General features: G+C 42.3%; 1 protein-coding gene across 2 annotated transcripts in view; it reads left to right on the top strand.

The window, feature by feature from the left end:
- CDK13 (cyclin dependent kinase 13) overlaps positions 1-16,696 on the top strand; it is a 104,968-nt gene that overhangs the window by 464 nt on the left and 87,808 nt on the right. For both annotated transcript variants that reach the window (XM_051978639.1, XM_051978631.1), the window contains exon 2: positions 74-906. In XM_051978639.1, the coding sequence (XP_051834599.1) occupies positions 74-906 (833 nt within the window). The remainder of the gene's footprint in view (positions 1-73; positions 907-16,696) is intronic.

Genomic DNA, 16,696 nt, shown 5'->3' with positions numbered 1-16,696 from the left:
CCCGCCGCCGCCGCTCCCGCCGCTGCCGCCGCCGCAGCAGCCCCCGCCGCCCTCGCCCTCGCAGCCCCCGCAGCCCCCGCCGCCGCCGCGGCGGTCGCAGGACGGGGGCGGCGGGGCCGGGCCCGGGGCCGCCAGCCCGCCCGCCGCCGACTACGACGACGTGAGCTCCCAGTCGGAGCAGGGCCTGGGGCCGCCCGGAGCGCCGGGCGCCGGGGCCGGGACCGGGACCGGCGGGGGAAGCCCGGCCTCGTCGCCCGGGGCCCCGGCACGGCGCGGGGACGGCTCGTCGGAGCGCAGGCCGCGCCGGGAGCACCGGGGCGGCGGCGGCGGCGGCGGCGGGGGCCGCAGCAAGGAGCGGCACCGGGAGCACCGGCGCCGGGACGCGCAGCGCGCCGGGGCCGGAGAGGCCTCGGCCAAGTCCCGCGGCCGCCACGGCCACGGCGACGACCGCGCGTCCGAGGCCTCTGCCAAGGGCGGCGGCGGCGGGGGGCGCCGCAAGAGTGCGTCGGGCGCGTCGGGCCGCAAGGAGCGGGACTCGAAGGCGCACCGCAGCCGGACTAAGGCGGCCAAGGAGCCGCCCTCGGCCTACAAGGAGCCGCCGCGGGCCTACCGCGACGACAAGAGCGAGCCCAAGGCCTACCGGCGCCGCCCGCGCTCGCCCAGCCCGGCCGGCTCCCGCGAGGACGGCGCCCTGCGCGGCCGCAAGTCCCCGAGCAGCCCGGCGGGCGGCGGCTCCGGGGCCAGCCCGTACTCGCGGCGCGGGCCGCGCTCACCCAGCCCGTATGCCCGCCGCCGCTCGCCCAGCTACAGCCGCCACAGCTCGTATGAGCGCGGAGGGGACGTGTCGCCCAGCCCGTACGGCGGCAGCTGGCGCCGCTCCCGGAGCCCCTACAGCCCGGCCGTCAGGTGGGTGCTCGGGCGCGGGGGGAGGGGGAGGGGCGGCTCCGGACCCAGAACCCGGGGAGGGGGGAGGGGCGGGCGAGGGGGAGGAGTCCGGCCTCGGCCGCAGGTGCCCGCTCCGGCGGGGGTCGCCGGCGAAGGGGGTGGGGGTGGGGGCTGGGGGAAGGAGGGAGGGAACTGTGGGACAGAACCCCCGCTGTCCTTGCCCCGAGGTCCCCTAGTCTGTGCTCAGTCTTCTAGACCTCCTAAAGCTGGCCTCCGGCTTGGGATCTCCCTTGGACTCCAATAGTAGCAAATAGCGAAGCTCTTTAAAAACAATAAAAAAGACCCTCGCGGTTTTCCGGCGCTGGAGCATCCTCAGACCTGGAGAGGCGCCAGCATCGGGTGGGGACTTCTTTCAAAATATTCCTCCGAGCAGAAAACTGCTCTGGAGTACTGCAGGGTCCAGTTCGGTACCTGCTAAAGTGCCCTTTCCCCAAGCTTGGGGCTTGTTTGTCATCGAGCATCAACATAACCCGAGCCCACTAGTTAGCAGGCATTTTCCGGGCACATACAGTGTGCCAGGAATTAGGGCAAAAACCGGCCCAGAGAGCTCAGAGGTCTCCTGGAGAGACTGGGGACATTGTAGGGTGGGGTTATTTTTAGAGCAAAATAAAGCTAACTAATTTTCACCGCACCTCATGGTGCCAGACACTCCTGGTGAAAAAAGGTGCCCTATTGAAACAAACCGAATTGCATTAACCAGGTTTATCCAGTCAGGAGGCAGCTTGTGGTATTATGCTAGTCAGAAAGATGGATTCAAGAGCTGCTTGTCAGTAGCGTGGGTTTAGATTTGTGTGAGGCTGGCAGTTCAGGGTAAGAGCTGCCCATGGAATTGTTGCAAGAAGTTTGTCCCCCCGGGAGTGTCTTTGACTAGAGAAGTTACAAGTTTAGGTCCTCGCCACCCCTACTTCTTCTGCCTTTAAAGAAAGATGTCAGTACATGGAACAGATTGAAAACTTCATCTTTGGGGGTATCCAGCTCGCATCTGGAGGTTTGAATGTGCAATGTGATTGCATTTTTACACTGGTCTTGCCCAATCCCAGAATTGTAAAGTCCCTGACTTGGGCCTAGGGCAGCTTCTGGTTTGTGTTTTAGATAGTAAGTCTATTTGTGGGCTACTTGTGCTTGTTCCTCCGTGTTTTAAAGAGGACGATGATGGTGCTCCCTGTGACTTTGTGCTGAGCACTGTTTGTATTCATGGAGGGGAAGAGTCTGCAAGCACTTCAGAAATCCTCTTCTCTTTAGTGAAAACTCCCCGCTCTGGAGGACTTCTTTTCTCATGAGCTCCCTGAATAATAGTCTTTCAGGTGAGAGGATACTTGGAGGGATGGAAAAGGCTCTCTGGCACTGACATAGGCTTTGCTTTGTTGGACAGTTCCAAGTGTTTATGAGGATGACTTCTGAGTCCTGTGGTGAAATCTGCCTTTCTCTTTACTTCTCCCATGTGGCCCCTATTCGGTTCTCTGGAATAACATAGAAGAGAAGTCTAGTTCTTTTTCTGGAGCCAGATCGATAAAGAAACCCGCTTTGTCTTTTTTACACTTCTTTCTCTCAGCTACACTTACCTAGCAAATTCATCTTTTTTCCCCCTTATTTCACAGTTATATGCTTTTTTTAGACTTGGAAATTATCCAGCTTGTTCATTTTAAAGATGAGGAAAACGGAGGCCTGTCACCAGAAAGTAATTTGGTCAAGATCTTAGAACTAATAAAGAGTGGGTCTGGGAATGGCCCTCCAACACTGTGTCGGGCTTCTGATTTTCATCTGGACCCCAGATCAGGCTGGTCACCTGACTCTGGACACCTGGTTTGTGATGTTCTGCTTAAAATGCAGCTGCCAGAATTACCCACCGTCTGCCTGATTGCAGGGCATGCATACTCTTGGTTATCTTTTGCCTTATTTGAAAATTTTTGCCTTTGAGGAAAAGTAAAATGTAAAAAAATAAAAGGGCTGAGCCATTCTCATAGCCTCCATGACAGACAGGAATTGTGGAGTACTTACCAATTCTGTCCAGGATGGCTGGGATTTCTTGGATAATATTAGGTGGAGATATATATCCTGTAAGGGGGTGGGGGGTGGGAAGCATTTATTGATTTCCTTTAAAAAGTGACATTAATTAGGTGAAGGGGATGTTCGGGGGTCATTTTCGAGGGTCATCTAGATCCATTGAACCAACATTATAAATGGATGATTATCCAATGATGTTGGATCAGATCTTTACAATGTTATGTCAGTCTTGTTATAATGTATTGACAGCTTTATATTTTTGGCCATAATTGGTTGGGTTAGTGTTGTATGTTCTGTGAAAGAATTGCCCGGTAGACTTTTGCTTATTGTACATGTTGGAAAATTAATTTAACACTATGTTTGAGCCAGAGAGCAGATGTGATTTATAATGCTTTCAACGTCATGTGAGGTTTGATGTTAGATAAATCATTAGATGAAAATTCATTATGAGAAGTAGTTAAATGAATAGTTTGTGGTTAGTTATGAAAATTTCTTCAGGGAAAATTGTGAGGTGTTTGTTGTTAAATAAGCTTCCAGGACCCTTTTTTAGGTGCTTTGCTTTTAAGTGAAAAGAATTAAGACAAATCAAAGAAATTTAGGGTCTTTTCTTAAGGAATAATTGATTTTCCTAGTCCCTGTTAAATTTTGAATGTAATTTGTCAGTTTTTTCTTAAGCTGTAAAAATTCAATAACAGTATTTGCTTTTTAAAATTTTATGATAAATACGTTATTCCACACATACTGCTTTCAGTACAAGGAAAAGTAGATCATAAAAAATGCATAAGTAGTACATATATACTCGCTAGAAGCTATCCCAAGATTTTAGAAATAGTTCATACGAACTTGTATTACCGTGAAGTTTTGTAGAGACTGTAAATAACTGTTTGAGTACATGCCATATGCATAAGTAATCTTAGGCTTGTGGCTGTAGGTCTTATAAGTACAGCAATGTTGGCTGTGGCCAAGTACTAATAATTGTAGGTTAGGGGAGAGAAAAAAGCACGTGGAAATGAATCTCTGAACTAGATAGTATATCAGGTACTCTATTCTGTAATTCAAACAGAAAGTTGTTTTGAAAGTGCTAATGATGTGACATATTAAAGCCAAAAAGTTATAATAAAGAAGGTGAAAGTTCATCATAGTCTGGAGTTGTCAGAGATGGCTTAAAGCATCCAGGTGGGGTCGAATAATTGCATACGACCCTTCATGACATTATATATTAATCAGTGATTTATTTACTGATTTTGCATACCTACATACTTGAGGTCTTGGAAAAATTTCTCAGGCTAAAAGGGGTCCTGAGTGGAAAAAGTTTTAAGAAGCCCCAGCCTAAGGGATCTGGCCTGGGTTCTGTAGTTCCTGGGATCCATAAACTGAAGAGGGGCTTAGGAAAGGACTGAAAAGCCTAATACCCGGCATGGGGCCAAATCCTTTGCTCACATTCAGTCTTTTAAAACTCTCTGATGACTTCTCTCCTTCCCTAACCCATAAATGTAGCAATCTCCCAAATCTCTGTCTAATACAATTATTTAATTACTTAAGTACTTACTCTGTGCCAAGGTATCCACGCTGGGTTCTGGTGAAGGACTTTCCCCTTCCTTGTTTCTGGATGACCTTTGCTTTTTGTACATGTCCCCTTCTCTCCCTATCCTCCACTTTTAGGAGAAGGGTAATCTCAAGGGCAGACATTGTTGAATCTTGTCTCCCTGCTCTCTTGAAGGGGTGGGAAACTAGATAAATAGATCCAGGCTATTTGAGGGAAGAAGCTCTAATCTCACCAGGGAAAGAGTAAAGCTATCTGGAGGAACAATCACACAGCAGTCTCCCCAGGCTCTGCTTCCTTTGTCCCCTCTTTGCTTGCCTTTAGAGTTTAGCTGGCAACTCATTATACCTGGAAGGCTCCTGCTCCAAGATGAAGTTTCTGATCTGAGGTTCAGTTCCTCATCCTTTCCTGCCTCGAGTCCCTGTTTAGTTATCACAGGGTACTTCAAGCTGAAAATGTCCAAAATCCGATTTACCTTTTCCTCAGATTTGTGTTCTGTTACTTCCATATCTGTGGAAACTGTTCTTTGTCAAGTAACCAGATCTGTGGGTCCATTCTCAGGCTTAGTCTTTCCTGATCACTCAGTTGCCTTCACTGATCATCTTCTCTTCCTAGATTCTCTCTTCTCTTTGGAGCATCACTTTTTTTCTTGGTAGTGGTTCTCTCGTCTCTCTGGCTTTGCTGTATCATTATCTAAAGGCCATCCTCTGTATTTGAGACTTTGTCCTTTCCTTTCTCTACTCTCAGTGATCTCATTAGTCCCATGAGCTTAAATTTCATCACTGAAGATGATTCCCAGATGCACATATTTGGCTCTCATTTAGACTCTACTCTTGAGTGCACTTTTTTAGAGCATTTTTTTTTTTTTTTTTTTTACCTCTTGAGTATTTTCAAAGTGGTTATTTTGTAGGCGTTTCAGACTCAACATGTCTGAAGCAGAGCTCCGCCTTGCCCACCAGCTTCCCAAACCTACCCCCTTCCAAACTTTCCAGTTTCTTTTGAGGGTATCACCATTCTGCCCGTCTCCAGTTATCTGACTTCAACCTAACCTTTAACTCCTTACATATTTGCTCTTTTCCCACATAGCCAATCAGCTGTTAAATCTTATCCCTTCTAGGAATGACATATCTCTGCAAACATGTCTTCTTATGTTCTTAAACTTGGGACATGTGAATTAAAAAAAAATTTTTTTTTTTTGATATCTATAATTCGGTTCAATTGGTTTCCTTGGCAGCCTTTTAGATTTTGTTTTGTGCTTTTAAGTGTCCTGACCAAGGGTCCACGACACAAACATATTTTAGAACTTACAGGATCAGGTGAATTCTGATCACCTCTGATCAGTTGAGATGATCGCTAAATCTAGTCCCTGCCTGCCCTGCCTTTTTTGAATGCCACAGAGATCCAGGCTTTCTTCATGTCACTTTATCCACTGGGTGACTGTAGTAGTCTTTGGTCTCTCTGCCTCAGACCCATTTTCCACATGATTGCCAAATATAAATCTCTCCATGTTAGAGCAGGTCTCTAAATCTCTTCATGTTAGTTCAGGTCTCTACTGCCAGGATTGGATAGGAGGGCCTTTATACTTAAAAACCTTACATAACATGACTCCTTTTTGGACAGGGACAGTGCCTTTCAGGCATTCTTGGATTTGGCTACCCTTGAAGGTCCTCTAGCATCTCTCTTTGTCTTCTCCCGCCTATTCTCCTCTCCCTTATCCATGAATTCGGCCTCCAAGCCTCTGCCTTTTCCAGAGTTGGCTCATTCCACCAAATTGGAGGAGGTCTTTACTTCTTTCCTTTCTCCTTCCCACTTAGACTCCTTTAATTCAAAGACAGTGGTTTTTGCCTTTCTTTGTATTTGGCGCATTTTGGGCAGTGCCTGCATAAAACAACCACTTAAGAATTGCTTTTTGACTGAAGAGTAAATTGAGGGAGCCCTGATAAGAGCTGGCTGGTAATGGCCCCTGAGGTGAGCTTTGAAGCTCCAGATTTTCAAGTGCAGATGGAGAGATGAGGAAGTGGAATGCTAAGTTTACTGTTGGCCAGTTTAACTGGAACAGAGAATCCCTGAAGGAAGAATAATATGGAATTTGTCTAGAAAAAGTGGGTTGAAGCCATATTGTGAAGGATTTGAAAATGGCAAGCGGAGGAGTTTAGGTTGTACCGTACAGTCAGTGAGGAACCTTGGATATATAGATGTAGGTATTTGTAAAGATGCTCATGGTAGTTTTTGGTAGATTCACTTAAATTGAGTTCAGCTTTTCTGGCTGTAACTTTTATCAGTTTATCCCCAGACCATGGAGATTTGACACGTATTTCTACATCGAGTTCTGCTTCATCTCGCAGCTCTGTCCAAGGAAATGAGAATTGGAGATGGGCTTGTACTCGTTAAAACTCAGACCTGTGTGGGACTTCGGTCAAGTCATTTTCTGTATAGCATGATCCCTTCTCTATAGTAGGCACTATACAAATGCTTGACACAAGCCTCAAACCTACTTTTTATGGTTTTCCTTTGTGAACTCTTTAATAATAATAATACTCACATTTATGAGACTTCAGTACGTGGCAGGCACGGTGCTTAAATGTTTTACAATTATTGTCTCATTTGATAGTCACACCAGCCTTGCTGTTACCCCCATTTTGCAGGTAAAACTGAAGCACACAGATTAAATGATTTGCTCACACAGCTAGTAAGCGTCTGAGGTCACATTTGAACTTGCGGATTCCTGACTCCAAGTCTGCACTCTGTTCACCGGATCCCCTAGCAGCCGCATTTCCTTACTGAGCTCACCAAACAGGTGTTTGTTTAGTTGCATCAGGAGAGAATTTTCAAACTAGCCTAATCTTGGGTCATTCCATTTCAGGACCCCTTCCCCAGGGATGCTCTTCCAAATATTCCCCCAGGAGTATTTCCCTTGTATCTGCTTGGAAAGTTACTGCTGATGACCCCTGGGATTTTCATTACTGCTGTTGGGACTCCCTTGGCCTGAAGGCCACTACTCTTGGTAGGGTCAGAAACCTGACTTCCTGTGACTTGTACTGTTGTTCATCTGGACCCAAACGTTTTAGAGATTACTTAATTTCTCCTACCTTTGTATTGCCTTATTTAGAGACCTGGAGAGGACCATTAAAAAGTGAATCTTGTAGGGCAGGGGCAGGGTTTTTTGTCTTTCTTCTTGTTCCTCATGGTTTGTCTGGCTCTCAGTAAGTGCTTGATCATTGACCTCATAAGGTTAGCATTTCTGAGGATTATTACTGGGTTTGGGCTGAGCAGGGTTTTCTTCTAGGCTAGAAATCTCAGATGATGTTGGGCACTGGGAGCAGTCTCTTAATACTAGGAACTGGGTGAACAAGCTGATGAGCTCAAAGGATACCATTGAAGATGTGCGAGTAAGGTAGGAAGAAATAGGGTAACTCATTGGCAGAGAGAGCCAAAAGCTTTAGCTGGACAAGGAATATCATTGTATTTTTGAGGTAAAGACTGTCCTTACCCCTTCCAAGGCTGCTTCTGATACCCTTTGTTCCCAAGGCTGAGGATAAAAGGCTTTGAACCTGGATCCAGATTTTTTGCCAGTATCCTTCTCATTCCATCAAATATTATTGGTATACCGATATTTACTCCACTTCTTTCCCCAGGAATTCTTTAGCTCTTCAACCATTGTTGAAGATGGGCAGGGTCAGTACTATAGGAATAGTTGGTTGAAATTAGTCAGTTGGCATTTATTAAGTACTTGTTGTGTGCCAGGCCCAAGCTTCATGCTAAATTCTGGGTAAAGAATAAGCATAGGGTGACCACATTTCACTACTTAGGCAGTGAGGAAGGAGACAGACTCTTGGCAAGTGAATCTAGAGGATCTCCAAGGGCCAAGGATCTCCCGGAATCTTTTCTTTGTCTGGCACATGGGTGTTAGTACTTGGGTGCACATTTTCTCTCATAAGTCTTTGCCATCTCTGGCTCTCCCAGGTTATTTTGGAACAGGGAGTGTGAACCCAAATACTGAAATAATCTTTTGTGAAAAGATTTAAATGGTTTTGTGAAATGAGTTTGTGTGGGAACATATGATTGTGGCCAAACTCCATGGGGTGTAGGGAAGTTGACTAGTTGCCCTCATTAGGAAGAGGCTAACCTCTTTTTTTTTTTTTTTTTTTTTTTTTTTTGCCACGGCCTGCTTTTATATTCTTTTAATTCTGCCTTGTTGCGTAAAGGATTAGGGATGGTATTCTGCCATTAAAATCTGTCTTAACTTGGAGGATGAACCCAAAAAAGGGAGGTGAAAGTGCAGGTGAAGCTTTCTTGAGCTTCCATCATTGTGAGTGAGAAATGGGGGTGATCATTACCATGAGATTTTTACCCTTAGTGTGGAATCAGATCTTTGCAAGGTTGGCAGCTCTCTTGAGGGTCTCTGCCCAGGGGTACCAATAGTCTGAGTGCTTTAAAAAAAAATCCAGAACCTTTCTCATTATTTCAACTGACATTGTTCAGCCACAAGAGGAAGTAACAAATCTTATTGAGTTACTAGGCTAGTTTAGTTCTGCTCTGTTTGCCAGCAAGAGATTTGCAGGGAGTAAGGGTCCCATAGCAACCTTAGTGAGAGTCAAACACTTTCCTGCTACCATAAGACCAAGATACCATTAGAGCCATCCAGGTCTCTTATAAGATGTCTGAGAAAGGGCTGGCAGATCTTAAGCACAAGGAACTAGAGATGAAGAGCTACAGCAAGCCTAAATAAAGGTTTGTGATCTGGCTTCCTTCTTTTATAGATGAGGAAACTGGGCTAAGGCCTTTGCTAGTATGTGTCCCCCACACAGATACATTCACACATACATATATTCATACATGTGTTGTTTCCCTCATTAAAATGTATACTGCTTGAGGACAGGGACTCTTTTTGCCTTTCTTTGTATCCCTACCGTTTAGTTCAGTTTCTGGCACTTATTAAGAACTTAATAAATGTTTATTACCTGGCTGTTATTTACCATTTCTGTGACTTTTGGCCAATCATTTAACTTCTCTGTAAAATGAAGGGTTTGTGTTTGATTGCTTTTCTGAGGTGCTTTTCAGCTTTAGAGTCTAATCTTGAGAACCTTTTGCCTTGAGCCCTTGCCTTTGCATGCTGCTGAACCATTCCTGGGCCTGTTCTTTATCATGTCAGTCCCTCCCCTGGATTTTATGGTTTTTTGAGATGGGAAGTATGGAGAAAGGAACAGAGGGGGCAGCAGCAATCTAGCTGGCCATTGAGGCAGGTCTTGTTTTGGGCTCTGTTTCTGATGATATCTAGTGGCTGGTTGCTGGTTCAATAAAATGAGGAGATACTCATTTTAGATGGGATCTGTCAGATTTTGATCAGCTAGTCTATCAGAGTTTCTTGATTCCATCCGAAGTCTTGGGCCCAGAAACTGCTCATAGTGCTGCCCCTTTGATGGGATTGGATGGTTGGCTGATGGAAAACTTTCCCATCCTCTGTAGGAAGCTTTCTTGAAGTTGGTCAGCAGGTTGTAGTCAAACCAGGCTTCAGTTGCAGTGCTCCTTGATCTCCATTGCCCCTTCCTGGACTCTGCTGCCTGTACCATCACTCTCCTTTAAAGAGAATCCAAGTGTATCACGCAGCCAAGATTCTGATAGCTGTAATCTGCCAAATTATAGGACATTCTCCTGCCTTTCTCTCTTAAAAAAAAATCAATAGTGTTTTTTTTAAAAAAATTACACGTAAAGAAAGTTTTCAGCATTCAGTTTTCTAAGATTTTGAGTTCCAAATTTTTTTCTTTCCTCCCTCCCCAGTACAGCAAGCAATCTGACTTAGATTAAACATGTATAGTCATTCAAAACCTATTTCTATATTAGTTTTGTTGTGTTAGAAAAATCAAAACAAAAATCTCCCTCCTCAAAAAATTCATTACTAGCTTTACAGCCTTTCCTCTTGATCCCAACTTCTGTCCTCAGGGGACTTAAACTTACACATGGATACTTTTGTCAGATACTCTTACTTCTGAGTTCCTCAGTCTGGTCTGTTCCTGTGATTTATTCCTTCACTCCAATTCAGCTGCATACTGATTGACTATACCTCCTTGGGTTATAGCGCAGTAGGATTTCTGAGTCAGAGAAAATGAATATTTTATTGGTGCAGTATCATAATTTTTAGTCATCCAAGAATCCCATCTCAAACAATCAACGATGGGGTTTTAGTATCTCAGTAAAATATATATGTTTCGGTCACTTTGTTTGCATCATTCCAAATAGTTTTTACAAAATGGTTGTACTGATTCTCAACTCCACCAACAATGCAGCAGTGTACCTATCTTCCCAGAGCTCATAGAGCATTGTCTCTTGTTTTTTATAATTTACTGGGTGAGGCAAAATCTAAGTGTTGTTTTGATGTGCATTCCCCCTTTCTGATTAGTGATTTGGAGCATTCTTTTATATGGTTATTAATTAGTTTGGCATTCTTCTTTTGGGAATTCTTTTGTTCATAGCCATTGACTACTTGTTTATTGAGGAATGCCATTATTATATTTTTCCCTTTGCCTCATGAGTTCTAACCTTGCTCTTCATCCTCACAGTGACCTCTAGTCTCTCTTACACAGAGCTAGTTCTTTCCCATGTCATCACCCCTGCACTGACTATACTTTCTTCCCTTTCCTTTCTTCCCCCCTGGTGAAATAGTTCAGCCCTGCACTTGAGCCGCATGCCACATTATTCTGTTGCTGTCCATCATGTCTTGCTAAGCCCTAAGTTTAGATTATGTCAGCCACATGCTACTTTTGCTCCTGTGCTAGTCCACTACAAATTTTGTTTCATAATTTCTACCAGGCTTGTTGTATTAAGGCAGTCTTTGTAAGTTTCACTAATTGATTCACTGTTCCACTCACTACAGCCTCCATCCCCAAACTTTTTGTTCTCCCCTAAACTTTATTGGGCACCACTCTCTCTTTCTGGTGAGAATCTTTTCCCATGTTTTATTGAAAAATAAATAATTGAGATGATTTGCCAAGAATGCTCTCCTTGTCTTCTTTTCATCTTATGTTACTCTGTCTCCTGTGAAGAGGAGGTAGGCTTTCTTGCCAGGGCAAATCCTTCTACATGTTCAATCAAGCCTATTTCTCCAGCAGATTTGTTCTTTTTATCATAGATAAGCTGTTACTAATATTTAGTCTTTCCATATCTATAAGCGGCTTCTCTCTTATCTCAGTACCCATCATCCTTAAAAAACAAACCACTTTCTTGATCAAAACACCCTTACTACCTCTATCTTTCCTTCTAATTCTCTTTCCTGATCTCTAGTCTCCATTCAGAAACTGGACATTTGGAGTTGCTTGTCTTATTATAATATCTCAGATTCAGTGTGCTCAAAGCTGAATTTATCTTCTCTCTAAAACTCTCTCTTCATCTTAAATTACTTCATTACTCTTAAAGGCACCACCATCTTCCTAATTTCTCAAGCTTGTAACTTAGGTTTCATCTTCTACTCCTCATTTGCACTCACCCCAACATAATCGAATCCATTACTAAGTCTCTTGTCCCTTCACAGAATTCCATCTTGCAGTCATCACATCTTGCCAAGGCTACTTGCCATTGCTTTTCTGTCTAGTTTTAGGCCATCCTCCACTCAGCTTTCAAAGTGATCTTCCTAATGTGCAGCAATCCACCTCCCAGTCCCTTTTCACTAGTTATCTGTCATACCTAGCATTGGTTCCCCCCCGTCTTTTGGCTTTCTGCAGCTCAAATTCTTTTGTGCTTTCCTCTCCCTATCCTCAACCTCATCAGTAGCTCAGTTTTTAGAGTCTAGCTCTTATATGGATCTACTTACATAAATAATGCTGTCCTCCAAGTGAATTGAGCTCTTTCCTGAATGTGAAGGCAGGGATTGCTTTTGCTTCTCATTGCCATTACTTAACACAGTGTTTGACCTATAAGAAGTGCTTCGTAAGTGCTTGTTGACTGTTGACACTAAGCAGGACAAATGTTTTTATATTTCATTTTTTAGATATGGTATTTTTCCCAAGTATATGCAAAGATAGTTTTAAGCATTCATTTTTGTAAGACTTTTGTATTCTAAATTTTTCTCCCTTCATCCCCTACCTCCCCTTTCCCAAAACAAGTAATCTGATATAGGTTAAATATATACAGTTCATTTAAACATTTGCATATTTGTCATGCTGTGCAAGGAAAATCAGACCAAAAGGGAGAAAAAACTATGAGAAACAAAGAAACAAACAAACAAAAAAGGTGAAAATACCCTGTCTTGATCCACATTGTCTCCACAGTTCTCTATGGCATTTTCCATCCCAAGTCTATTGGAATTGCTTTGAAACACCGCATTGTTGAGAAGAACCAAGTCCATCACATTGGTTATCAATCTTGTTGTTACTGTGTACAATGTTGTCCTGCTTCTAATCACTTCACTTAACATCAATTCATGCTAATGCGTCTAGGCTTTTCTGAAGTCAGCCTGCTCATTATTTCTTATAGAACAATAATGTTCCATTACATTCATATACCATTTATCCATTCCCCATAATTCAGTTTCCAATTCCTTGCCACTACAAAAAAGAACTGCCGTCTTAATAATTACTGTAAATATAATGCTAGCTAGCATTTATATAACAGCTTCCATGTGTCGGTATTCTGTGAAGCATTTACATATATTATCTCATTCTATTCTCAAGATAGAATTTTTTGGAGAGAGTTGCTAATATCCTCATTTTACAGTTGAGGAAACAGAAGCAAACAGAGGTTAAATGACTTGTCCAAGGTCACAACCTTTAAAAGTATCTGAAGTTGGGTTTGAACCCTGGCTTTCCTGCCTCCAGGGCCAGCACTCTCTTCATTGTGCTCCCGGCTCCCAGGTCAAAGGAGATGGTGATTGTAAAGTGCTTGGTACAGTAGGTACTATGTAAATATTAGCTATTATCATTAAATTTGATAATAATGTATGTAATGTCTAATCACAGGGGTGTTCAGTGGTATTCTCATCTCTTTATTTCTGAATACTTTGGTTGGTTTGGTTATGAAGTTACCAGCTTGGTTGTCATATCATATTGATTCTAAAATTGAGTTTTTATCTGACATCCTCCACCCCACCTCAAGTGGGGTCTTTTAAAAAAGAAAATTGTTGCCTGTCATGCTTTCTCTCTCTCTTGGTTGTAAAGTTGATTTCTTTAATTAGGTGTAAGATTTTATATTATCTATGTTAAATTTCATCTTACTTGACTCAGTTCAGTGTTCTTGTTTATAAAGATGTATTTAAATATTGAAACAGATGTCTTAAAATCTCTATGTGAAAATGTTTCCCACTGTTTAAGATGTGGGACTGTAGGTCAGTAAAGCAATTAAGGCTAGCTAGGTAGATTTGAGCTCCTTATCTCTGTTGAAGACAACATGAACTCTTGGGAGATGATAAAATTACTGAGAGAAGAATAAGAAAAGGGAGCAGGATCTTGACTTTATTTGGACTATATTGACATATTCTGGTCTTAAAGATCTGACCTATACATTGTCTGACCCTTTTATTACAGCCCTTCCAAAAGTTTTTGCCTTTTGTAAAGCTAGGCCACTGTGGGATTGTTTTTAATAACCTTGTCACATAGGGTAGAAATCTGTGTGCTATATTTGGCTTGCTTAACTTTTAGGGAGCTTATAGAATCACACATAGTACTCCCAAAATCAAGTGTAAATTATTGAAAATTGTGCTAGTTTTGATCTGGAGATCTGGGAGTCCAGTTGGGATAAGAGTTAGGAAGTATTCCTGTTCCATCTTTTCAGTAGCATTGGAAATCTTTTGACTGGTGTTGCCTAATCCAGCCATAGTTTGGGACTCCTGTTACTTCTTCCTCGTAGTGCAAGGCACTTTGTCTAGAACTGTGTGCTGCGTTTAACCATTCCCCAGCTGGACTCTAGTTCCCTAACCATTATCAGTTTTATTAAGATGTGTATGGTGCCGTTCAGTCAGTGAAAGACACTGCATAAACGGTTCATTTGTATAAGCAATTTTTCTTGGTGCCTCAGTCCTGGGTAGCTGAATCTCCTGGAAGACCAGAACAGAGATGATTCTTGAAAAAGAATTAGAAATCCATCTTGTTTATAGAACTAGTATTATTAAGACAAAAAATGGTAATCCCCTGTCATAGCAACAGTGCTCTCATTGCCATTATCATCTAGAACTAGTTCCCCAACCCTTGATACCAGACTTGATGATCTAATCAGCAGGATGTAGATATGGACCATTCAAGACCTGATGTGGATAGATACGACCTAAAAACTTTTTATCTGCTTATATGTTTGTCTATAAATTTTATTTATAAGAAAGCATCTTGACATTTCCACACTAAAAGTGTTTGGAGAAAGAAAATAGAGTAGACTCAAATTTCAAATTCTTGAGTACCAAAATAACTTCTTGAATCATCAACAAAAAATTTCCTGTATCCTGATGATGAAAACTAGCAAATTTGATTATCATGGTTTAGTAGTAATTGAAAATTAACAATCGTCCATTATAAACTATTTTGCTAAGACAAAGAAAGAGGAAAAGAACCTATGTTATCCAAAAGCTGGAAACTGAAGAGGAAGGTGGATTTGTCCATCCATTGGAGAAAGGTTAAGAAAATTCTGAAAATTAAGAAAATATATAAGTATAATTGAACAGTGTGGCGCCATAAGAAATGATGAAATGGTTTCAGTGAAATCTGGAAATATCTGTATCAAGTGAAGTGTGAAAACCCAGAAGAACAATTTTTATAGTTTTAGCATTATAAAGCTATAAATCTAATATTGTAACTTTGAAAGACAGTGAGCTGCCCAGTGGACTGATAAGGAAGAAAGCTTACCCATCTCTATTAAAGAAAGATAAAGACTAGATAATAATCTTCCAGTCAGGTATAGTTTATATGAATAGCATATAGATCTAGTATACTTGTAGTTTTAGAATTTTATAGATGACCAAGTTTCTTTTTTTTTTTTTAATTTAAATTTTATTTTTTACACATTCTCTTCCCATCTCCACTCTCTCCCAAACTCATTGAAAAAGCACATTGCAAAGGCAAGAAACTTGAGACCCATTTTACATATGTAGTGATGCAAAACATTATCCACTTTAGCCATGTTGGGGAAAGGGATACACAAAAAAAATAAAGGAAGGAAAAAATAAGCTTTAAAATCTTCACTCAGGAAGTGGATAGCATTTCATATCATGAGTCCTTTGGAGTTGTGATGTTTAATTGTATTGAATAGAGTGGCTGAGTCTTTAACAGTTGATTGTCATTATAGTATTGTTACTGTGTGGATTATTTTCCTAGTTCTGCTCATTTTCCTTTGTATCAGCTTCTTTAGGTCTTTTCAGATTTTTGTGAACCTGTCTGCTTCCAGCTTAACAAATCTAGAATTGTTTAGGCAGTACATTTTTATGTTCATTTTTATTAGTGAGATTCTATTGAGGATGCCAAATCAGTCTGAGTTGTTCTCCAATGAATCTACACAACCTTTCCTTAATTAAGCTGATGAGTTAAGAGTTTTCTTAAGTCTCTTGGTAGCATACATGAAGACCATGCTGATATACCATCTCTTGTATGCAAATTGAATGCCATGTTAGGGGTGCATTGCACCTTTATCCTATTTGTTCAAATTTTAGAATCCCAAGATGGGTTTTGAGCTGGAAGGGAATTAAGGTTCATTGAGTCCAGCCAAAATAAGGAAACTGAGCTGTGATTCTTTCAATGACTATTGCATTTTGGTAAACTTTTAATCCTTTGGGTATCAGTATTTCATGACTTTGTCACATAACGTCGCCAGGGAAATATTGATGTTGCTGTTGTAGGTCTTTGTTTCGTGGAAAATCTCAAGTGCATTAAAAATAGCTCTGTTTTCTATAACAATCCAACCAGCTCTGCTTGTTTCTGTCTAGGATGTCTTGTCCTGATGAACAAGCTTTGCCCATCACCTGCTAGTGAGAGTCTGGACAGCAGGGTTGGCTTGAGCCTGCTTGTTTTTTCGTGTGTTGGTAGTTGGATCATATGCTTGAGTGATTGGAGATCTCATTTAGGATGCTTTGCAGTGTTGAAGGGATTAATTGAAACAAAACAGTGTTATTTGCCAACATATATGTCAGGAGGACCTAATCATTTGAACTGAATTCCTCAGTATTATGACAGTAGCAAACACCCCTGAATAGCATACATCTGTTTTAAGCCTGAATTGATAGTAATAATAGAGAAA

This window comes from Antechinus flavipes, chromosome 1 (assembly GCF_016432865.1).
Source record: "Antechinus flavipes isolate AdamAnt ecotype Samford, QLD, Australia chromosome 1, AdamAnt_v2, whole genome shotgun sequence".
NCBI classification, from domain to species: Eukaryota; Metazoa; Chordata; class Mammalia; order Dasyuromorphia; family Dasyuridae; genus Antechinus; species Antechinus flavipes.
This window is presented reverse-complemented; position numbering and strand designations above follow the sequence as displayed.